The sequence below is a fragment of the Fonsecaea multimorphosa genome, assembly GCF_000836435.1.
Source record: "Fonsecaea multimorphosa CBS 102226 unplaced genomic scaffold supercont1.15, whole genome shotgun sequence".
Taxonomy (NCBI): Eukaryota; Fungi; Ascomycota; class Eurotiomycetes; order Chaetothyriales; family Herpotrichiellaceae; genus Fonsecaea; species Fonsecaea multimorphosa.
Genome location: NW_015971649.1, coordinates 12,267 through 30,572, shown reverse-complemented (window position 1 = coordinate 30,572; position 18,306 = coordinate 12,267). Strand labels below are relative to the sequence as shown.

At 54.1% G+C, this 18,306-nt stretch overlaps 6 protein-coding genes across 6 annotated transcripts; 3 read left to right on the top strand and 3 right to left on the bottom strand.

The window, feature by feature from the left end:
• Nucleotides 1-1,667: 1,667 nt before the first annotated feature.
• Z520_07372 (uncharacterized protein) lies at nucleotides 1,668-3,727 on the top strand (the record flags this gene model as incomplete). Its single annotated transcript, XM_016777870.1, has 4 exons — nucleotides 1,668-2,212; nucleotides 2,375-2,617; nucleotides 2,668-2,936; nucleotides 2,985-3,727. 4 exons carry the CDS (start codon nucleotides 1,668-1,670, stop codon nucleotides 3,725-3,727), a joined length of 1,800 nt encoding a protein of 599 aa, XP_016630776.1.
• A 1,315-nt stretch (nucleotides 3,728-5,042) lies between these two features.
• Nucleotides 5,043-6,533, top strand: Z520_07371 (uncharacterized protein; the record flags this gene model as incomplete). The annotated part of the gene is made up of 1 exon (XM_016777869.1): nucleotides 5,043-6,533. One exon carries the CDS (start codon nucleotides 5,043-5,045, stop codon nucleotides 6,531-6,533), a length of 1,491 nt encoding a protein of 496 aa, XP_016630775.1.
• A 3,966-nt stretch (nucleotides 6,534-10,499) lies between these two features.
• On the top strand, nucleotides 10,500-10,994 carry Z520_07370 (uncharacterized protein; the record flags this gene model as incomplete). Its single annotated transcript, XM_016777868.1, has 1 exon — nucleotides 10,500-10,994. The coding sequence occupies one exon, from the start codon at nucleotides 10,500-10,502 to the stop codon at nucleotides 10,992-10,994; it is 495 nt and encodes a 164-aa protein (XP_016630774.1).
• Nucleotides 10,995-11,519: 525 nt separating this feature from the next.
• Nucleotides 11,520-13,241, bottom strand: Z520_07369 (uncharacterized protein; the record flags this gene model as incomplete). The annotated part of the gene is made up of 1 exon (XM_016777867.1): nucleotides 11,520-13,241. The coding sequence occupies one exon, from the start codon at nucleotides 13,239-13,241 to the stop codon at nucleotides 11,520-11,522; it is 1,722 nt and encodes a 573-aa protein (XP_016630773.1).
• A 492-nt stretch (nucleotides 13,242-13,733) lies between these two features.
• Nucleotides 13,734-16,145, bottom strand: Z520_07368 (uncharacterized protein; the record flags this gene model as incomplete). Its single annotated transcript, XM_016777866.1, has 1 exon — nucleotides 13,734-16,145. The coding sequence occupies one exon, from the start codon at nucleotides 16,143-16,145 to the stop codon at nucleotides 13,734-13,736; it is 2,412 nt and encodes an 803-aa protein (XP_016630772.1).
• A 371-nt stretch (nucleotides 16,146-16,516) lies between these two features.
• On the bottom strand, nucleotides 16,517-18,171 carry Z520_07367 (uncharacterized protein; the record flags this gene model as incomplete). The annotated part of the gene is made up of 2 exons (XM_016777865.1): nucleotides 16,517-17,981; nucleotides 18,041-18,171. The coding sequence occupies 2 exons, from the start codon at nucleotides 18,169-18,171 to the stop codon at nucleotides 16,517-16,519; spliced, it is 1,596 nt and encodes a 531-aa protein (XP_016630771.1).
• Between the last annotated feature and the right edge of the window lie 135 nt (nucleotides 18,172-18,306).

The following is an 18,306-nucleotide window of genomic DNA, read 5'->3' as shown; positions in this document are numbered from 1 at the left end:
CGTTTGCTGGAATAGACATGGCCATGGCGTTGACAGAGCATCTTCTCAATTGAGCAAGTACCAGAGCATTTTGGACTATACTGGCACCAGGCTGCCCAATACGGAATGAAATCAATATTAGCTTTGCCAACTCCTGGGTACTCAATGCAACTAAATGATGACCCGCAGATGCCCTTCGCCATCCCAACCCGTCTGATTTCTGCGAGACGATCTTGCCTGCCCACTCGCCTTCGAGATCGTCCAACATAATGCACTGAGAATCATTTCCTCTTGTGGCAATTGCAAGTTGGGCCAATCACCATAGAGACCAGCTCCGCAACCTTGCCTTTCCACACCTAAGGCGATGGTAGCATTTCCTTCTCATTCGTGACGTATATAGGTCTGAAAGCCTTGAGAAGGTAGGCAGAGCGTGTCTAGACCTAGAAGAGGGAATGGATCAAGCGCCGGGAGTAGAGGCGAAGGCGGGAATGCGTCAAGGCGTTGAATACTTTAGATTTCCCTCGATAATACGTGGTCATTTCCCTGCGACCTTCTGAACAGGCCGATATATCGAGAGGGAAACAGTCCCCATGACTCCTACCGCAGCAAGGAGGTCTTGAATTCAATCGGTGGTAAGGGTATGAACATGTATTCTTGAGGACTTCTGCGGCCGAGATATTGTATCCCACAACAGAGGAGGGGGCCTCAGCCGAAATGAGGCTTGATGGGCACTGAAGGATGGATTTCATACATGCATGATCGAATTTCGGACAGAAATGGCAAATTGCGAAGGACGCGTTGAAAGGCGGGGCTTCATCGACGCGTTGATTGGATGAATCATTGTCCTTTTTCTTCTCCGCACAGTGCACGTGATCCATTGGGTTGGAGAGCTCGGCTGATCGCAAACTGCGGTTCAAAAGCCTTTGGATCTCGCCGCACCGAAAATTTCAATCGCGCAGCGCCCCTTGTTTCCGAACGAAAGAGGCGCACATTTGATGAGGATACAGTCCATCGTATCTGGATCTCGTATCTCAACCTAATCAGCGTCCTACGATCCTCCACAGTGCCATGCAGGGCTCGACATTGGAGAAGCTGAGCGTCTGGCGTCTGGATTGGAGAAACGGCGTTGGAGGGGGAGCCCAAAGTCCCAAAAGCCACTGGATGGTGCATTATCCTTCGCGGCCCGCTTTTCCCTAGGCCACCAGCCACTCAGATGGCTTTGCCACTTCAAGGGATCCGTTGGTCGGCCATTCGGTGCAAGCGAAGAAAAGCGCAGGGTGGGTGCGCCAGTGTGTGCAGTCACCGCCGCAGTCTCGCCAGCAGCCAGAGCGAAGAGGGTCACGGTAACTGCTTGCTGCTTCTTCAACTTCTTACAGAGCACAGCAGCCTTTCTTCTTCCCTCTCCAGGTCTTCAATTTCCCCCCCAGCCATGTGAAATGCTGTTTCTAATGCTGGAACCCTGCTGCGGCTGTTGTCTGTCTCTGTGACCTGCTCTGGCTATCCTAGCACCCGCTTCTCCTCTTCGAGAAACACGACGAATTTGTAACCACCACGCCCACGGCGCGAACTCTGCCTTTCCACCACCACACCTCTCCTTGCCCTCGTACGACATGTCCCATATACTCTGACCCTGCAATGACACTTACACCGATCAATAGAAAAGTTGCTACGGCAAGAAACCACCCATCATGAGCCCTCGACGCTCATCCCGTGCTCGCTCGTCACAGCAGCCCCCTCTCGGTCCCAACCACACAACCTCCACCTCCTCAATCAACCCCAGACCAGATCGAGATACTCGAACCAACAACTTTGCAGCCTCTCCTCGAGGACCCTCCACTCAGCGATCTGAATCTGCTGATGGCGCAGACTCATCATCGCGGACCGAGCAGATCGCACCGCGTCGCAGTCGCCGCAATGGAGACGACAAAGAACAAGTAGTCAAACAACAGGCCGACGATGAGGAAAATGATCTAGAACCTGCTGATGAGGAAATCACTCGCTGTATCTGCGGGCAAGCCGAATATCCTGGTCCTTCGCCGGCGCTCCGTCAGCAGCAACCAAATACCGACGTCTTGACCGATGACACGGGTAACTTTTTCGTCCAATGTGACAAATGCAGTGTCTGGCAACACGGTGGCTGCATGGGTCTACTGGATGAGTCGATGCTCCCGGATGAATACTACTGCGAACAATGCAAACCACAATACCACAAGATCACAAAGTCCGCAAATGGGTGAGCTTGTCCCTTCTCGAACTCTTATGCTCCAAGCTGTACACAAATACCGTCATTGGAAGGGTGTTACACTCTTCTGAACGCCCCTTTGTGCAGACTACGTGCTATCACCTTGATTGCCATTCCTCTCAAAGAAGAAGACTGACTCATTGCATCCAACAGGGTAAAATCTTCCCGATATCTCCCTGTCCTGGAGACTGGCTCCAGTCGATCCTCTCCCTTATCGTCAAATCCTGAAATGGGCCGCAAGAAAGAGAACAAGAACAAGCAGTCCGAGAGCACTAAGAGGAGGGCCACCTTCAATAGTCGGGGTGCATACGATGAGGATGAGATGTTGAGGAGAGCCATCGAGGAGAGCAAAGAGATGGGTACCCTCGGCAAACGCACAAGAGATGAATCAGAAGAGTAGGACATCCTTTGATATAGAGCATTACACCTTGCTGACTCGTGGACAGAAATAAAGGTGCTTCCAAGCGACAACGCACGGGATCCAACTCCTCAGGGACAGTCTCGAAGCGCAGCGAATCGCCTGATGTAGCGGTCGATGACCCAATTAGCAGATCAACCACCAACGGTCGAACTGCCGCACAAAAATTGAGAGGAGCTGCGGCTCGAAACAATCGTGAGAAGGAGCTTCGAGAAAAAGCAAAGGAACAGCAGGCAGCGCAGCGTGCAGAGGCGGCGAGCAAACGTAATGCTCGTTCAGAACGAAGAAGGGCAGACGGTAAGTAAAACCCACCTTGAAGCTTGAAGATACTGACTATCGAGGCAGACTCACCTCCTCCCACCCCGAGCCTCTCTCCCTCAAAGGGAGGACAGCCCAATGGCAAGACAAAAGCAGACACACCTCCGTCTGGGCGTTCGAACCATAACAATAACCGCAAGGTCGGCTCAAGACCAGCAGCAAGGCGAGGAAGACTTGGTAGAAATCAATATACGCGTGACCAGACAAATGGAGAAGAAGGGGACAATACACCTCTGCGGGATGGATCTCACGATATCAACGGCCACGACAACAAAAGTGGAGGGTCACCTTCCGGTGCTGATAGGAAGGGCAGTGGGGGAGCCGCTGCCGTACACAGCATCAACGGCGAAAGCGGGCGCAGTTCAAAGGCCAAGACACACCCGGCGAGGACGAGTCTCAACGAGATGAAGAGACGGGTGGCGGCAATTTTGGAATTTGTTGGACGCATGCAGACTGAGCGAACGACGCAGGCTCAGGCGGCGAGCCAGGTAAACGGCGGCAGCGGAGGGAGTTCCAAGGGCTCGACGACGCCGAACGGCGTCAGCAAGACGTCAAGCACTTCGAGTTCGACCGGGAGTACCCTGCCGACGGCGAGTCTGGTCCGTGCTGTAGAGGCTGGGCTCAAAGACGTGAAGGAGAAAGACGACGACCATGTGGTATCGATGATTGATGAGAGAGAGTTTGCGACGATGGGGAGTGTAGACATGATGGAGACGTTGACGAGAGAGTTGGTCCAGTGGCAGAGTGTGTATGGGGTATATTCGCGGTGACAGAGGGAATGGTGCTCACATGGAGAGCAAGGAAGAGAAAGAGACGCTGGGAATATTCGACGGCGCCTATGAACATGACGACGATGACGCGTGGATTTTTGTTTTGTGAGTTACCGGCTTGCACAACTGGAAGATTCTGCATTGCACGGGCATGAATATCGTCTTGAGTCTGGAACGGAGTAGCATACCAAAACATGAGGATTTGACGACACGGGAAAAAGGCCTGGTTCGGTGTTTCTTTGGGTTGGATCCCCAGATACCATCTGACGCATGACACATGATACTTTGATCGTCTTTAATGTTGAGGAAAAATTCCTACCTAGTCTGATGCAAGCGAAAGATTACAACTCAGAGACTTGAGACTTGCGAGGAAAAAAAAGTTTCCAATGGCTCGGATGGCATGGGCATTGCATTACGAAACAGTGAAACTTTGCAGGGAAGGAAAGCCGAAAAAATACGAGGTGTTCCCAAAATGACGATGGACTTTCGGTTTTGTTTGCCTGCCAGTGTGCATGCTATCAGTGCCCCTTGGCATGTTTGGTCCCCCATCGATGATCTCAGGCTGGCTAAGATGAATCACGTGCTGATAACTAAGAGCATCAATCAATCAGCCTGTGATTACTCAGCCCCTTCGTCCCTATTGGCCAGGCTCGGCAAGCTCGCAGCAGCCTTGTGCCGCTGGCACTCCACCCGGCGAGCTGGTTGGCTTACTCGCAAAATGGCTTACTTGTTCGGCCGAAGGGGGAACATCAGCCCAGAATTATACACCGGAGTTACGAATACGAGCAAGTCAGTCCTGCATCGATCTGATTTCCGGAGGGTCAGTTCGTAGCAAGCTTTGCCTCGAGGTCTTTTTTGTCGCTGCAGCCCCATCGAACCTATTCTCCCTTGCAACTCAACTTACCTGGTTGCTCACTCTCTGCCCTTTCCATTCGCAAAGAAGCTAGGAAATCAGGCGAGGCGAGCGAGCAGGCAAAGCAAGAGCAAGAGCAAGACAAAAGCTGCTGTGTGGCTCACTCTAACCCACTACCACCCATCAGCTATCAGCCATCAGCCATCATCACCACGACCGGCCTCCCTAAGCCATAATTCACTGTTCATCTGAACAGTCCTGGCCTCGACTAACGTTTGGCCAATCTCTTCCTATTCGTCGACCGTCGCTTCAAAGGAGGATACCGCGGCGAATAACTGCAGATTTCTGCTGCCTCATCTAACTTGATCGGGGCTGGTCATCGTTGGGGAGACGAGTCCAGAGGCCACGGACGAACAGGTTTTTATCTAGATTACCTCCGGACCAAAAGAGAGCAGAGGAATGATGGTCGACCACGACGATCACGATCAAGTCGACCCCCATCATCCAAAAGCCCCTGCAACCCAAGAGGCAAAGACCAATCACAAACGAAACCATACTCAGGGCGACAAGGCCCGTGGACCGTCAAAACCATACGTCCGACTAGTCACCGACAAGCGACGGGAGCAGAACCGGCGCGCACAAAAGGCTTATAGGGAGAGGCTGAAGAAGAAACTCGAGGTGCTGGAGGAGCAGGCTGCTTCCACTCTGTCCCAGCCCAGCCAGCACCAGCAAACCACAGGAAAGTCCAGCCACAAGCCTGTCGCGAGCTCGCGCACAGAGATTCGCATCGAAGACGAAGAAGATGGTAACATCAACGTCGACCTTGAGTCTCCCACATTGCCGTCTCGGACCAAGTTATCAGATACAACCGCTGGCCCAGTTGGTTCGGCCCCGCGGGTGATAAATCTGGCAGAAGCCTTCGTCGCAGCCGGTGACTTACCCTTCGGACAGGGCCCGTTCCCCAGTATTCAGTTTCAAGTAGGACCAGAGACACCGAGGTCACTTACGGACACCAGCGAGGTCGACAACCACACCCACGATGACTATGGTGACCTTGACCTGCGGCAGATCTGGGCCATGCCGCACAGGCGTGCTTCCCCGCAACAGTCACAACGACGTCTTCCCGATAACTTGCGCGGTTCCACGAATATCATGACCTTGACCCCTCAACGTACCCCCAACGGACTGCATCTTTTCACGCCCAAAAGCCCCATGGCAGATCCGTACATCAATCACCTGCACCTCATCGGGGAAGGCAACGTCGAAGCCTCACTCGCTGTGGCCCTTTCGATCGGCATCAGCCGCAGCCAGTACCTGAACGACCACCCATCACATTTCCCCAAATGCTATGTCGCGCTCAATAAACCTAACCCGATCTCCCCAACAAACTCATCCTCCCCTACGACAGTGAGCTATAAGTTCGCACATACCTTCATGGACATCACGCCAGAGCTGCAAGAGCATCTCGAGAGAGTGAAGCCACCCATGCGTCCAACACCCACACAGCTCCTCAATCCACATCCAAGTTATCTCGACTGCATCGTATTCCCTTATTTCCGTGACCATGCAGTTCAGGCATCTGTGGACGGCATCCTGGACCATGCAGAGCTGTTTATGGACCTTATGCATGGTGGTTTAGTTTGCTGGGGCGGCTTGTCTGGGCTCACGAACAGGCACGGAAAGTCGGTCAAGAGCGGGAAAAGAGACATGAGGGACAGCGTGGCCTGGAATACAAGAAGTTGGGAGGCTAAAAGATGGTTCCTGGAAAAATGGACTTGGTTGGTCGGCACAGAAGAAGAGGAGGAAGCAAGAGGTGATGTTGATGGCATTTGGAGAGGAAGTCGGTGGTGGTGGGCCATGCGCGGCGAGGACGACACCGATGAAGAGAAGGAGGACATGGACTTTGCGGCTGCCCGGGTGAGCGAAATTGACGGCGGCAACCATTGTTTGTGAGGGTGGTGGCTTGCTGGCTGAACCGTACCATGAGTGAAGTCAGGGTTCTTGCTGTACAAGGACCTGATACTCGTATTTGCTGAAGCGGGACCCGAACCATTGAGAACCGGAGCCATTGTCATTGACATCCTGATCTCCCATGTGGTGGTTTTCATAGGTCGGCCTTGTGGACCTATGTCTCGTGCGACTGAATAGCGTGCGAGAAGACAGAGCGACCTGTCTCGAAGCTTGAGCTTGGAAGACTAGAGTAACCATTGGCAGATCTCTAGCCCAGAACCTGGTGGGGTTCACCAGCGCAGGTGGAGGAGTATTCGAGATCACGCTCATTGAACCTTGGCCACCAACTCGTCAAGCCCCAAATGCGGAGCTGCGCGAGAGAAGGAATGGTTGCTCAGGATATAGGGCCTCCGACCATTCGAGTTCGAACGTGGTCAGCTCGCTGACGAGGCACTCTTGACGTGTTCCAGTCACCCACCAGTGTGCATGGGATCCGTCTAACCAGTGGAGCAACATGCGAAACGTTGGGAGGTGCAGTGCTTGCTGGTTCGAGATGGTCAGCTATGGGTTGTCTCGCATTCCAACATGTGGCGATCGGGAGACTAGCTGCAGCTCGATTTCCAACGGCGTCGTGACTCGTCTGGGTCGCTTTTCCGTGGACGAATCGTAAGCCACAGCAGCCCGTATCTCTCTGAACAAGGAAGGTATACCACATTCACGAGCGGAACGTCGAAGATCTCCATGGCTCTCAGCCTAAAATGCCATGTGAAGGAGGCATCCCCGCACATCACGCAGCCCACCGAAAAGAGCGGTGCTGTGGAAAAATGCTCGTAATGATAGTGGAAAAGCAAAGTCCCTTGGCGGTGATGTCGTAACGAACCAATCTGGAGCCGGTGCTGCGAGATGGCATGGAACGCTAATGCAACCAAAGATTCGCCGTGCCTGAGGTTGCGAGACAACTTAGTGCTCGCGAGGTTTGTGCACAAATTGGGTAGGATTGGCAGAAGTGAGGTGCTCGACCATCTCGCTCAGGCTGCCGGTTGGTTCCTCGTGCAAAACCGTACCTCATTAACCTTCAGAGCCGCAGGTGGCTTGACGCGGAACAACGTCAATGTCCGCTCGGATTTCTGCGCACGATCCTGTGGCTATGACGTTCCGCAAACTGAAAGCTCATCCATCTCGGAACCGACTCCGTTGCACCACGTCTGTATGATAGTACGATCTCAAGGAGAACGTGCTACATCTTTACTGAAACGGGTAAATTTCGAGAATATTCGTGTGAACAAAGACGGTGATTGAGAGTGGAGCTGAAAGATGGCATATCACTCGGGTCCCTGAAGAAAGATGCAGAGTACTTCGGACGCAGTTGTTGCTGGACGAAAACCCCATGAGGTCGGCGGGTATTTTCCACAGGGAGGGTTCCATAGTTCGACCGTCTGAGACGCATGCATGTCCTTAGATTCATCTGGAAAAGCGCACCCCTGCCGATCTTGGTCTTCAAGTCTCCGTCATCATACATATCTCGTTCAGAATGGCGATGATCGTAACCGTATAGGGAAGGAGAAAGAGGAAACCACAAGGGGGCATATTGAGCACATTGACTGTGCCTTTCGACGTACAGTGTAGGTGGCTTGTGAGATGGTTGACCCGTTTTGAGCTCGGAAGAAGATGTACACAGATCCGTGCATAAGTCAGTCAAGGCAGGAGGTTGACAGAGCAGCAGGGCGAGATCAAGAGTCCTGGTCCAAAGCGGTAAGCGGCTGAGGCTTTTGATGAGCGGAGAGGAGGATCTCGTGTGGGCAGCAGGGCACGGCACGGCAATAGAAGGCCGGTAAAAATCCCAAGAATGCGGTGAAATGCACCGAGGACAATTGCAATGGCCGCCGTTCGGCTAGGGATGCGCAAGCTCCCTTCAAATCAACTGGATCAATCAGTGAGTAAGGATCGTCGTGGTCATTCAGGATGCTAACTTGGATTGAGTTGGCTTTGACTTTCGCGGCCAAAGTCTCGGCTGGGAGAACGCGATTGGGAAGTCGATGTCCTTCTCCTTGCTTTCCTTCTAACCAGCAATCGGTAAGATAGCCCTGGTGGCCCTTCATCAAACAGTTGCTTCGACCCGGCTTACCGGGATGATTCATGTTGCAGTTCCCCGGCCCGGGAGGCCAGTTGGGCCACCCGGAAGCCACCCTTGGACCCAAGTCCCCAGCAGCCCAAGCCGCCTAAGAAACCCGACCTGCGTTCCGGAGTCAAGGATTCCCCTGGCGCCCTCGTGGCTGGGCAGGACCGAGCATGGGCGTGTTGGGGCTGGCGCAGGCACAGGCACAGGCACAGGCACAGGCACAGGCACAGGCGCGCCAGCAGTGTGTGGGCATGGTGACCGAAAAAGACGGTCAATCCACAGTGGTCCTCAATTATTGTGGCAAGAGATCCTATCCACCTCAGACTTCCATCGTTCACTCATAGATCACTTGTCTTTTGCCATCCACACAACCCCTTTACAATAGGAACCGAAGTGGCCAAGCACATGGGTCAGGATCAAGAAGAGACCGTGCATTTTCCAACCCAGAAGTTGAGCTTTGTCCGCCCCAGTCAGCGTCGACTTTTCTCAATGCTGATCTTAACTTCGCCTGCGGGACCAACACCCAGGCTAAAAACTGCGAGACCCTCAGTCCTCATTGCAACAGCGGCAGACACAACACCAGGCCAAAAACCCTCTCTGGGCGGCCCCCCTTCCCCCTGTTCATAGGCACAACCAGATTATGTAAATGGAAAGCGGTCCACTCAGTGCTCGCTTCCAACAAACAAAAACCCATCGTCACCTCCACGACGTCCAACGAACGTCATTGCCACCATTGTCACTACATCTACGTTGCTTCCTGGGTTCGGCCAGGCAGACCACTGCTTCCCATCACCCGTCCCGACAGCGAACCAGACCCGAACCAGTCCGTCACTCGCCTATGACCCGAGCTAGTCGCCCACACTGAACGCCTCACTTCACCTTCCCACCACCCTCACCAGACGTTTCACTCAGGGTTTGGTTGCAGGCTGAAGGATTAGCAGGAGGCCGCAAGTGAGGGGACCAACATCGGCCAGCAAGATCACGATTTCCAGTAACAAACCCAGCCGGATCTGGAACTAGATCACGAAGCGAACCGCTTTCCCCCTTCAAGGACCAGATCCCACACAAACTATTAAAAACCACCCATACCGGTTTTCCTTCTGCACGACTCGCTCTGCTGGCTGACCTCCTACACAACTGGCGTCGACGAGCGGACTTGTAAGCTTCCTCAGCCGCACTTTCGCTTAGCTGGCTCTCCAAACCATCCAGAATCTCCACTAAAGTGGTGTGGGTAAGAGGAGAGGGTTTTATGGTTTGAAATGTAGTCGGGATACTTTTCGAACCAAGCACCACAATTTTCAAACCTCGGACTTGTCTGTGTCGCAATAACTGTGTGCGCGGTGGCAGGTCGCGAGGTGAGTAAGGATGAGTCTGCAGCCCAGGTATGTTTTCCATTCGCCTTTTACTTGATCTCAGGCTTGAGTCTCGAGTACCCCTCCTCTTCGTTCGGCACAGTCAATGGGCCTAACCGAATATCCTCGTTGGGTACAGGCGAGAATATCACATTGTTGTGCTTGGGACCGGTACGTTCAACCCATCCACCTTCCACCAGCTGGTGGGTGCCCTCGAGTTGCCACAATCTCCTACTAACCACATGGTCTCGTGCTCAAAACAGGAGGAGTAGGCAAAAGCTGTCTCACGGCCCAATTCGTGCAAAATGTCTGGATTGAGAGCTATGACCCGACCATCGAGGACTCGTACCGAAAGCAAGTGAACGTCGACGGTCGACAGATCATGTTGGAAATGTAAGGATCCAGATTTGCTTCCTCAGCCTTCTTATTCCCTTGATGCACTGTCTATAACCAGAACAAGGGCGCCTCACAACCGAGATCTCCTTCAATATCTCCATAATGCCCTCGCTAATCAGCTCTTGGACCTTCTCCAGCCTCGACACTGCCGGCACCGAACAATTCACAACAATGCGCGAACTCTACATGAGACAAGGCCAAGGCTTTCTCCTGGTCTTCTCCATCTGCAACATGAACTCGTTCTACGAACTAGCCGAATTGCGCGACCAAATCGTTCGCATCAAAGACGACGAGGACGTCCCTCTGGTCGTGGTGGGGAATAAGTCCGACATGGAAGATGACCGCGTCGTGCCCCGTGCACGGGCGTTTCAACTCGCGCAGTCGTGGGGTCAAAAGCCGTACTATGAGACGAGCGCAAGGCGGAGGACGAATGTTGACGAGGTGTTTCTGAACCTGTGCACCCAGATCATCCAGAAGGAAGGGGCACGGAATCAACTGGTCCAGCAGCAGGCTGCTGCGAGGCGGCGAGATAGACCAAATCGGCATGATCGCAGAGGCCGGCGGCAGAGGAATCGGGACAGATGCGTCATCTTGTGAGGCACTTTGAGCCTCTGAACCCTGCTGATCTTCTTCACACCAAAGGAATCAGTACAACAGAAAGCAGCCCCTAGACATGCATGCATGGAATGGGGCGTGCGCGACGCGCATTCTCGGGATTGTCACCACAGGCGTTTCTCTGAGGAGCTAGACAAAAAGAACGGGAACGGGGGCTGGTCCAAAAAAGCACGTCGGGGGAGAGGAGAGGGATCGAGAAAAGTGTGTTTAGAGCTCTAGACTTACCCGACTCAGGTCGAAATTGTGTCGTTTCGAGGGACGACCACTGTGTTCTGTCTAGTTTTTCCTCGCTTTCTTTCAACTGAATCTCCTGCACTCGTTTCTCGTGTAGTCAGAGAGTTCTTCTCTACGTGACGTGTCCCTTTGTTATTAGAGTGAGTCTGTCTTGTACCCACAACGGTCGGGTCCTCCGTAGCTGAGTGAATCGACTTGGCCCGAATGTCATTCAGAGGACAGAGAAAATGGACTGGGGGGCCACCACACTATCCTGGAGTTATACGTATCTAATTACATCCTAAAGACGCCAAACTTGGTCGGCTTCTCATGATCTGTCATGCCGCCCAGCGCGACCTTCAAGCCCATGGCCAACACGCTCCTTGTCTGCGCGGGGTGAATGACCCCGTCGTCCCACAGCCTCGCGCTGGAGAAGCTGGCATCGCTTTCGCGCTCGATGCGGTCCCTGAGACCGACGTCGACGCTCTTGCCCACCGTCTCCATGACGGCGGTCAACTGCTCGGGCCCCATGACGCCGATCTTGGCGTTGGGCCACATCCACAGGAACCGCGGCGAATAGGCGCGCCCGCACATGCCGTAGTTGCCTGCTCCCGCAGACGAGCCCACGACGACGGTGAACTTGGGCACATTCGCGCACGCGACTGCGGTGACCAGCTTGGCCCCGTTCTTCGCGATGCCGCCCCGCTCGGCGTCCGCGCCGACCATGAACCCGGAAATGTTCTGCAGGAACACCAATGGAATATTCCGTTGGCAGCACAGTTCGATGAAATGAGCGCCCTTCAGGGACGATTCGGAGAACAAAATCCCGTTGTTGGCGATGATGCCCACCTGGTAGCCGTGGATGCGAGCGAACCCCGTCAGCAGAGTGGTACCGTAGTCCTTCTTGAACTCGGCGAATTCGCTCCCGTCGACGATGCGGGCGATGATTTCGTGCATGGGAATCTGTTTGCGCAGGTTTGTGCCTACGATCCCGGCCAGCTCGGATGGGTCGTACAGGGGTTCACGGATCTCGTTGGGGTTGACGGGAGGTTGTTCTCTGGGGTAGTTGAGGTTGGAGATGGAGCGGCGGGCAAGGACTATCGCGTGAGCGTCGTCCACGGCAAGGTAATCTGTGACGCCAGAAACGGAGCTGTGAAGGGAGCCCCCGCCCAGGTCTTCAGCTGAGACGACTTCCCCGGTGGCGGCCTTCACCAGCGGTGGACCCGCCAGGAAAATGGTGCCTTGCTTCTCGACGATGATGGATTCGTCGCACATGGCAGGGACGTAGGCGCCGCCAGCCGTGCAAGGACCCATGACCACGGCAATCTGCGGGATGCCCATGCTGCTCATCCTAGCTTGGTTGAAGAAGATGCGTCCAAAGTGATCCCGGTCCGGGAAGACGTTCGCCTGATTGGGTAAATTCGCGCCGCCGGAATCGACGAGGTATATGCACGGTAACTTGTTCTGCTGCGCAATCTCTTGGGCCCTCAGGTGTTTCTTCACGGTCAAGGGATAGTACGTCCCGCCCTTGACCGTGGCATCGTTGGCAACGATCATGCACGTCACACCTTCGACAGTGCCGATTCCAGCAATGACGCCCGCGGCAGGGACTTCGTCCTCGTAAACCTCGTAGGCGGCGAGGGGCGAGATCTCCATGAACGGACTACCGGGGTCGATGAGAGCTGTTATGCGATCTCTTGCCAGCATTTTGCCCCTTTGGATATGCTTTTGCCGCGCCTTCTCTGGTCCCCCTTGGGCGATCTTCTCGTGCAAGGTTGCGTATTTGCTCATGGCCTCACCCAGCTGGGCTGCATTGTCTTTGAAGTCCTGACTGGTCCTGTCCACCGCAGTTGGGAGGACGGAGATGGCTTGAGCATGCCGTCGGTGTGTGAACGTCGCCGCTGCCCTGGTTGCTCGTGGTCTGAAGTGGGATGTGGAAAGGCACTTGTGTTGTTCTCGAAGAGCGTGGTTGAGGCTCCTCAAGAGAGAGTTTGTCGGAACATACTTGGGAGCCATGATGGGTTTCTCTGCCGCACGACACAGGTAAGCTTGAGTAGGGGACGGTTTGAAGAGGAGGGATACTTCGTGCGTAGGGCACCGTGGGAAGGATGTCTTCAATGCGACCGCAGTTGGAGATCGGAGTCCCTCCCCCTTGGCATGCCGTCAATAACCGAGATCTTGCTATGGCTGAGTATTCGCCCCAAGTAGCAGTTTCTCAGGTTTAGCTGAGCATCGGTGAGCACTCCTAAGCAAGGCTCCCTAACGACGCGTCAGGCTTTTGTTTAGACAAGAACCACCGTCCCTGTAGTGATCCGGCATGAGCGGGCAGCGTCGCCGATGCTAATATCTCATTAATTATTACGCATTATTTACCAGCTGCCTTTCCACAAATCACATCCACAAGAGTATCAACATCCTCCTGTGCTCAAAAGAACAAATTGAAGACAACGTAGAGTCCGAGGGGCGATATCGTCGGGCCTGAAAAGATTCAAAGAGGACTTTGGCTACCTATCCAACGCACAAGCACTCTTGGAGCAGCTCCTCTGCGTGCCAGTGCGCAAAACGATCGTTGTTTGAGCCCGGCTTGACTGTCTTGCTACCAGGCATCTTGAAAACGACAACAGTGTCCAAGGGCGCACCATAAATGCAGTCGTCTTCCTCACCGACTCGCTGCACGATCAATCCCACGTAGCCGGGCTCTGCGACCGCCGGTGGTCCTTGGACTCCGTGGGGACCTTGTATAAGGTATAGGCATTCGGCTGCTGCGCCTCCCTCTGCAAGGACTCGGTGAGTCTTGCTCCGCCTCCAACTTGGTGAGTCTCGGGGATCCAGAGCAGCAATCTGCATGCCGTAGCTGACTGGATATTCTACACCTTGGTCGGACGTCGCTTGGACGGAGAAGAAGATGAACTCGGTGTTCGGTACACGTTCATTTTTTGTCCAAAGCTTGACACAGTTGAGCTGAACGAGTAATCCACGATCAGTGCGAACACCTGCGGGCCTTTCTGGTGTCGCTGACGGGATGCAGACGTAATTGTCCTTGTACTCGAGCAGGTGGAGCGGGGCCCATCGATATGGGTAGCGTGGCTGGCGCTCGCCATGCGTGAACATGAGATCTGCTGGAATCATGTCCAGCTGGTCGAAGAACGCTTCCAGTCTCTCTGGATAATCTCGTGAGAGAATTGCTTGCAAATCCAAATTGAGATGGATGCCCAGACAGGTCGCCTCGTCCTCTTTCCAGGTGGTATCACGGAATTCAAGCGCTTGGAACATTGTGATAAACTGACCGTAAGCATCACCTCGCGGCCAATTGAGCATGAGCGGATCGAAAGGGGCATACCCACGCCGACTTTGGGTCCTGAGCTTTGGACGTAGACGGATGAGGGACGAGATCATGTCTTTGACAATGTTGCTGCCCAGAATCGGCCAAGGTCTGAGCTGAGCAACCAGATCTCCAAGCTCGACAGTGCCGTCCGAAAACTGGAAGTGTAGTTCTGGACCCAGCATACCTTCCGGAAGTGTCCAAAGCCGTGAGGTCCAGGAGCAGCACACAATCCGCAGAAGAAGTTCAAGGGCGACTCCAGCACGCGTTTGTTCAGCTTCCACAAAGTCGACGGTCACAAGCTCACTCTCGATGGTCCGATACATGAGGTGCTGTTGAAGCCCCCCGTCGAGGACAAGCACCTTTTCCGCAAGTCTGTATGTCGGCTCCATGACGGCCAAGGCCTTTTTTCTTTGCTCCAAGTCGCGCGGGATGCCAAAAGTATCAATCCAGAATGGCTGGGCCGCTCTTCCGGTGAGTGTGCTCACCAAACCTGCCAATCGAGAAACTTGGCAGCTTGGAAGCTGATTATTGACACTGTTCCCAAGGCCATCAGCCCAAACATGTGATATGGCCACATAGCCAGGAGTAGCCTTTGCCCGAACCACATCTATGAACAAACTGACAGCACCCTGCGGAGAGGTGTATTCTCTCACCACGAACGCTGGAATCTCTTTGTCATCCAGAATTTCGATCACTTTCCCGACATTGGGACCAAGGAAGGGGCACCTGCACCCGTTATGCACGTGAGCAGTCCGATAAGAACTTTGATCGATCTTCTCGCCCAGGCATCGCTGGACCGTGCAATTGCGGTGTCGACCTCTGCCAACTGCAGGATCTTCGTCGTACAAAGAGAGAGACGACAAGAGAGCCTCGGGCGCGTCTCGTGGAAGTGCAGCATGCTCACTCGTCGAACCATGAAAGGACAGCAGACTCAAGGAATAGATTGCGTCCATTGCAAAGAGAGCCGTGAGTTTGTTGCATCGATGCGGACATTCCCATTGCCGATTCATGCGAAGGTGAAGGAGTGTACCATCGGGCCAGTGTTGAAAATCAGATACTTCGACTTGGTAGCACTTCATGATTGTGTTGGCCAAAATCTGTCCAAGCATGAGGATCGACCATGTGATCTGAAGAGGCACATGGAGGGCAATGTCTGAAGCCGTGCAGCGTCTAGCGGAGACCTGATCAAAAGCTTCTGTCACGGCTATTGTGAGGCCAAACACTTCTTCCCAGTACTCCCAAGGCGGGCGGGGGCTTTGCAGACTCTTCAATCTGCGCTCAATCCTGAGAAGATAAGAGCTCAAGTGCGGGCTAATCATGTATTTCTGCCTGGCCTGATCGCCGCCATAATCAGACACCCAGTGTTCCGGCGTAATGCGGTGCTGATTTCCCAGTGCTTCTTTCAACAGACCAAAGAAAAGCCAGGTCTGCAGGAAAGCAAGACCTTGCCTGTCTCCATGGCCTCCAAAGTCTCCCCGCAAGAGGTTGTCGATACTGAAGCCCCATTCCGCTGGTAAATCGAAGAAGCTGCCATTGCCCGGATCGGGGCCAGCACCCAACCAAGGGACTCTGATCGGCCTTGACTCGGACGGCATTGGTGGGAGATGTCCCAGTAGGAAGGGCCTATCCCTTCCCAGTCGTGGACTAGCCCCGACTTGCGGAGTGTGGGCAGCATTGGACGCTGCTTGAAAAGACATAGTACGTGCAGCCTGATGGCGCAGGTAAATGGGCGACGGAATGGATAGGTAACTGGTTACAGAATCTCCCAGTTGGTACGACTGTCATATAAATAGTCGGAGAATGATCACCCAGATGCCAGTCCCTACCAAAGTTCCATAGGCCAGATACATGTTGGAGAAGGGGAGTAACTTGGACAGTCTGGTATGGAGCATTTGTCGCCCCGTCACCTGCTCGGTCCATTTGTTCGCCAAAATCCCTTGCAGGAGGCGCGCTTTTCCCAGGTCGGTCATACGCACTCAGCTGGACAACCCAGCCGATACGAAGTCGCTTGCACTTCTGCCTGCAGCTCGCGCAAGACCTCTGTGCGTCTTGTGGAGCCTTCGAACCACACCACGGCGAGACTAAGGGCCTCTCTGACATAGCCTGTAGCCAAACGCATCTGCCGCCGTGCAAATTCGCTGCCTCTATTATGAGCGGCTGGAACCGACTGCTGCTCCGACCATCGCAGGGCTCGCGCTGTTGAAAGCCTGCTCAGTCCCGAAAGCGCGACCACACGCAATTTGGCACGATGAAATCCGGATAGTTCCTCTGCTTGCCGCAGAACACGGTTGAAACGGCATTCTGCATTGTCCCATTGACACTGCATCAGAAAGCCTTCCGCAACATTCAATGATGTGACCAACACGTTCCTAGCTGATTCGCCATAGGCTACTTCTTGCGCTTCGAGAAGTTTCATTCGTTTGAGCGATCCCTCTCCGTTGAAGCCAACGTGATAAAGGGCGTCACAGTACCTTTCTTGCACGTAGAAATTCTTCCACTGCGAATCACCCGCCGTCTCCATACATTCTCCGGCAGCCTTCAGACACAAGAGCGGGATTGAGAGGAATTCTTCAGAGCGGTGGATAACACGTAGAGCATCCACAAGGCTGGTTGGCACGTTTGTGCGGGTGCTGGCCAACTCCACAGCTTGTTCCAGTAGCTTGCCGGCCACCACGTTGGCCTTCTTCGCAGCCAAGGTGCACAGAAGCATGAGATACAGCGCGATTGCCATAGGGTGTACATCGTCGAGGATCTCTTCAAGTACCAAGAACCCCTTTCGAAAACTGGTAAAGGCACGGTTCATGGCGTTTCTTTCAAAATAAAACAACCCTTCACTCATAAGATCTTGCAACCGCGCGTGACTGGTGAACTGGTGCACTGGGGGTTCTTTGTGAGCCTTTGCATTATCTGAAGCAATGTACCTCAGGCAGAACGATCGCAAGTGTTGGATGGCCTGCGCCCCCAAACGGTACACCTCAGGATCGCGCACCCGCTCCATAGCCAGCCCTTCCGATACCCGCCCAGCTTGAGGCTTGCTTTGGCCGGCGAACCCTCTTTCACGGCTGTCATCCTTCACTCGAGGGAGGCCCAGACTCCCCGACGCGCTGGGACAAAAACTCTGACTGGGGCCAGCTGCTTCTGATTCTGACTCTTCTGGCGTCAAGCCAGTCAGGAGCTCCACCTCGGCAGATGGTGTATCTGTAACTGGCGTAGTTTGAATCCACTGGAATGGATCGGTGATGCCTCTTCGACGACACGAACGAACAATGTCTTCCAGACCGACCACTTTGCGGCGAATGCGGAATTCGGGGCTCTCGCACGGCCACGACGCTCGGTGGGGACCCAACAACTCCAATGCCGTGCGCACTTCAGACAATGATAGCTTCTTGTGTAGATTCCACTTGAGCAGCCTGGTTTTCACCATGCGAGTGCTAGAAGACGGTTAGAGAGTGGGCTAGGGGTCTAGATCAGGCGCGGGTGCACCACTTACTTGACATGAAAGCCGAGCCCGCAGAGATGATCACGCACCTGGTCCATCGTCTGTCGCCTAAACATGTAGAGGTCTTCTATGAGAGGCTTTCGGGCCAACCATTCTGACTCTGCGTGCGTCAAGACCGACATGATGCGGCTGTCGGTGAGCTGGATGGTAGGACTCGCCTAGGACAGTGGCAGGGCAAAGGGTGAATGTCGTGGACTTGGAATCCTTCGCGGATACAATCCTGTCAAGCAATCCAGCCATGGTGTCATGTGAATGAG